The 3,441-nt window shown below is 39.5% G+C and overlaps 1 protein-coding gene across 1 annotated transcript; it reads right to left on the bottom strand.

The window, feature by feature from the left end:
- Positions 1-402: 402 nt before the first annotated feature.
- LOC118392643 (permeability factor 2-like) lies at positions 403-3,044 on the bottom strand. Its single transcript, XM_035784684.2, has 4 exons — positions 2,565-3,044; positions 2,078-2,204; positions 1,649-1,732; positions 403-927 (listed from the first exon to the last, which is right to left on the bottom strand). Exons 1-4 carry the CDS (start codon positions 2,626-2,628, stop codon positions 855-857), a joined length of 348 nt encoding a protein of 115 aa, XP_035640577.1. The 5' UTR covers positions 2,629-3,044; the 3' UTR covers positions 403-854.
- Positions 3,045-3,441: the final 397 nt, after the last annotated feature.

The raw sequence follows: 3,441 nt of genomic DNA, 5'->3' as shown, positions 1-3,441 counted from the left end.
CATACCAAGACCTCTGTGTTTTGGTAAATGAGGGTTTTGGCCAGGATACAAAAGAAGATGCAATGACTTGTGCTCATTGTCTTTAGTAATAACCTTCAACAGTAAGTCACATGCTGCAGCTTCTGCAGGCACTGTGTGAGACATTGTCATCACCAGGTCAAGGCATCAAAACACACTGCCTGCATCCCAAATGGAACCCTGTTCTATATATAGAGCACTATGTTTGACAAGGGCCCATAGGGCTCTGGTTAAAAGTAGTGCGCTATATAGGGAATTGTGGGACATAGGGAACGACATTTAGTTTACCAACAGCTCTGCCATTGTCTTTGCTATAGAGCTTTTTTTGTCTGGAAACCAAAGGCTTGACTGAAAGTGGAACGTTATACAGAGACAGTCAGCAGATATGAATATGTTGTTTTTATTTGCTTGCTTGGACAAGTTAGAAAATGAAAGCATCAATAGACAGACACTGTCTTTAAGTCCTGTTATAAAGGACTGTTTTCAGTTACCTATATGCAGCTCTCTTCTTAAGGACTCCTCCTTCTGACCCTACCTGTGTTTTTCCACAGGTGAAGATATAATGAACACATATAAGTAGTAAAACATATTATATGAAATAAACATACCAAAACAATGAATGGACATATAATTCATATAAGATGATATATTTGGGTGTGATATATGAGACGGTAATGAAGTCGTGCGTGGATAGAGAAAATGGGCACACAATGCCACATCTACCCTTCCACTCAAGATAATTATTTCCCAGTGCAATATCCCAATCGGATTCATAGTATTCTAGTGGGTGCTTCAGAATTGGTCGCTGGGAAGGCAGTCCAGTTGAATCATGCCCATCATCTGGTTGACAAGTGTAACAGGGCAGGAGTGACGCTTCCAACCTCTTTAGAACGATTGCTTTCCTGCATTCTGCAAAATAGAAGACAAACAAGTCAAACTAGCTAAGGACATTGCTTTTGTTAACCTCTACGGGATCGGTGCCCCCCTCCGTGGGACGGTTGAGCTAACATAGACTAATTTGATTAGCATGAGGTTGTAAGTAAGAGAAAAGATTCCCACGACGTAGACATCTGATATAGGCAGAAAGCTTAAATTCTTGTTAATCTAACTGCACTGTCCAATTTACCGTAGCTATTACAGTGAAATAATACCATGCTATTGTTTGAGGGGAGTGCACAATTATGAACTTGAAAATGTAAACCAATTAGGCACATTTGGGCAGTCTTGATACAACATTTTTAACAGATATGCAATGGTTCATTGGATCAGTCTAAAACTTTGCACATACACTGCTGCCATCTAGTGGCCAACATCTAAATTGCACCTGGGCTGGAATAATACATGATGGCCTTTCTCTTGCGTTTCAAAGATGGTACAAAAAAACATGTTTTTCTTTGTTATCTTTTTAACCAAATCTAATGTGCTACTTTATCCTACATTCATTTCACATTTCCACAAACTTCAAAGTGTTTCCTTTCAAATGGTATCAATACAATGCATATCCTTGCTTCAGGTCCTGCGCTACTGGCAGTTAGATTTGGGTATGACCAGGCTATGATTTCACTAATTAAAGGCAATGGCAGCAATGCACTGCCATGGACTATATTATTCAGTTAAGGATTGTTATTACCTTTTGGTTGATCTCTCCACCAGAATCTTCACCAAACGTTTCTTTGGGTCCAGGCAGAGTTGACCTCCCCTTTTGAGTGTGACACTGAAAATAATTAAAGGCATAGTTCATAGATGATCCATAGGCTACTTTCAAGGTCAGGAATTACAAACCATCCCTTTAATTCACTTCAAAATGTGCACCAGTACCCTTTGAGCACATTCTTGAACTTTATTTAAATCACAAGTTAATTTTCATGTTTTTAACACTTAGTCTGAAGATCACTGTCAAAACAATTAACCTGATGATAAACTATCAAGGTGTCGATTTATCATTTGAGGGACAACAACATTTTTAGATCATTGTCAAAATGTATTAATAATCATACCGGTTACTGATTATAAATGCTCAGTTATGTTGATTTATCATTAGAGGGAGGGATACACTCACATGACTTCAGTCTTTGAACAGTGTGGGCGAGGAGAGAGGTGCCACACACTCTTCAAATCCCTGAACGGAATAAGACCAGCCTGCACTTTGGGGCAAAGGCAGCGTAGAACCCGTGGTTGATTTATCCCTATAGAGAGGTAGGGTGGAAAGCACAATGGCTTTGTCTTAAAACTCTTGGTTCAATTTCAGTGTTTTTCTTTCATGTGTATATATCTATGGTTACGGGTTAGGGCTAGAGTTAGGGTAAGGGTTGCTGCTGTAAACACAGTATAATAATGAGTAGTAGTTACATTTAGTTATTCATTTGTATAAACATGGATAATAACCCAGTAATAAGAACACTGTCATGTAAAGAGTCGCCAACACTACTGGAATGTTGATTAGTTGCTAAAACTTCAAATTAAAGTACCCAGCTTATAAATGCAGTAGAATAATAAAATACATAATTAAGTATACAATATTAAGTGATGAATTAATGATTATTTACCTTCAGTTGTTGAGAAGATGGACAGAAGGGTGAGCAGAATGATGGTTATGCTTGCGGTGTTCATGGTGATATACGTTTACATGCAACCCCGTGGACGACAGCTTTACTGTAGGTCTCTAATGGTCTCTAAGGATGATTCTGTTGTGGGATGAGCGTGTGGCGGCTCTAATCAAGTGGCTTAGCAAATAGAAGAAGAGCTGCCCATCTGTCTGCTTGAGCTTGGAATTCAATGCAGGCTGTTTCATGTCAACCCAAAACCACTTTCTCACGCTCTCTCGCTGTCTCTCACTCTCGCTCTCCTGCTGTCTCTCACTCTCACTGTCTCTTGCACTCACTCTGGATTTATTTGAAGACAGACATGCCATCTAAGCAGAATTGCAAAGAAAAAGCTATATCTCAGACCAGACAATAAAAATAAAAGATTAAGATGAGCAAAATAACACAGACACTGAACAGAGGAACTCGCCTCTTCACTGTTGACGTTGAGACTGGTGTTTTGCGGGCACTATTTAATGAAGCTGACAGTTGAGGACTTGTGAGGCGAGGCGTCTGTTTCTCAAACTAGACACTCTAATGTACTTGTCCTCTTGCTCAGTTGTGCAACGGGGCCTCCCACTCCACTTTCTATTCTGGTTAGAGACAGTTTACACTGTTCTGTTCAGTTTCTTGGCAAGATCTCGCATGGAATAGCCTTCATATCTCAGAACAAGAATAGACTGACAAGTTTCAGAAGAAAGTGCTTTGTTTTTGGCCATTTTGAGCCTGTAATCGAACCCACAAATGCTGATGCTCCAGATACTCAACTAGTCTAAAGGACAGTTTTATTGCTTATTTAATCAGAACAACCGTTTTCAGCTATACTGACATAATTGCAAAA

This window comes from Oncorhynchus keta, chromosome 13 (genome assembly GCF_023373465.1).
Source record: "Oncorhynchus keta strain PuntledgeMale-10-30-2019 chromosome 13, Oket_V2, whole genome shotgun sequence".
NCBI lineage: Eukaryota > Metazoa > Chordata > Actinopteri > Salmoniformes > Salmonidae > Oncorhynchus > Oncorhynchus keta.
This window is presented reverse-complemented; position numbering and strand designations above follow the sequence as displayed.

Excerpts from the sequence above, each read along its gene's own strand:
- LOC118392643 (XM_035784684.2), bottom strand. The coding sequence starts at position 2,628 with ATGAACACCGCAAGCATAACCATCATTCTGCTCACCCTTCTGTCCATC. Across the intron at positions 1,733-2,077 it reads TGTTCAAAGACTGAAGTCAT|TGTCACACTCAAAAGGGGAG; the intron begins GTGAGTGTATCC and ends AATTATTTTCAG. Across the intron at positions 928-1,648 it reads GTGGAGAGATCAACCAAAAG|AATGCAGGAAAGCAATCGTT; the intron begins GTAATAACAATC and ends TCTATTTTGCAG.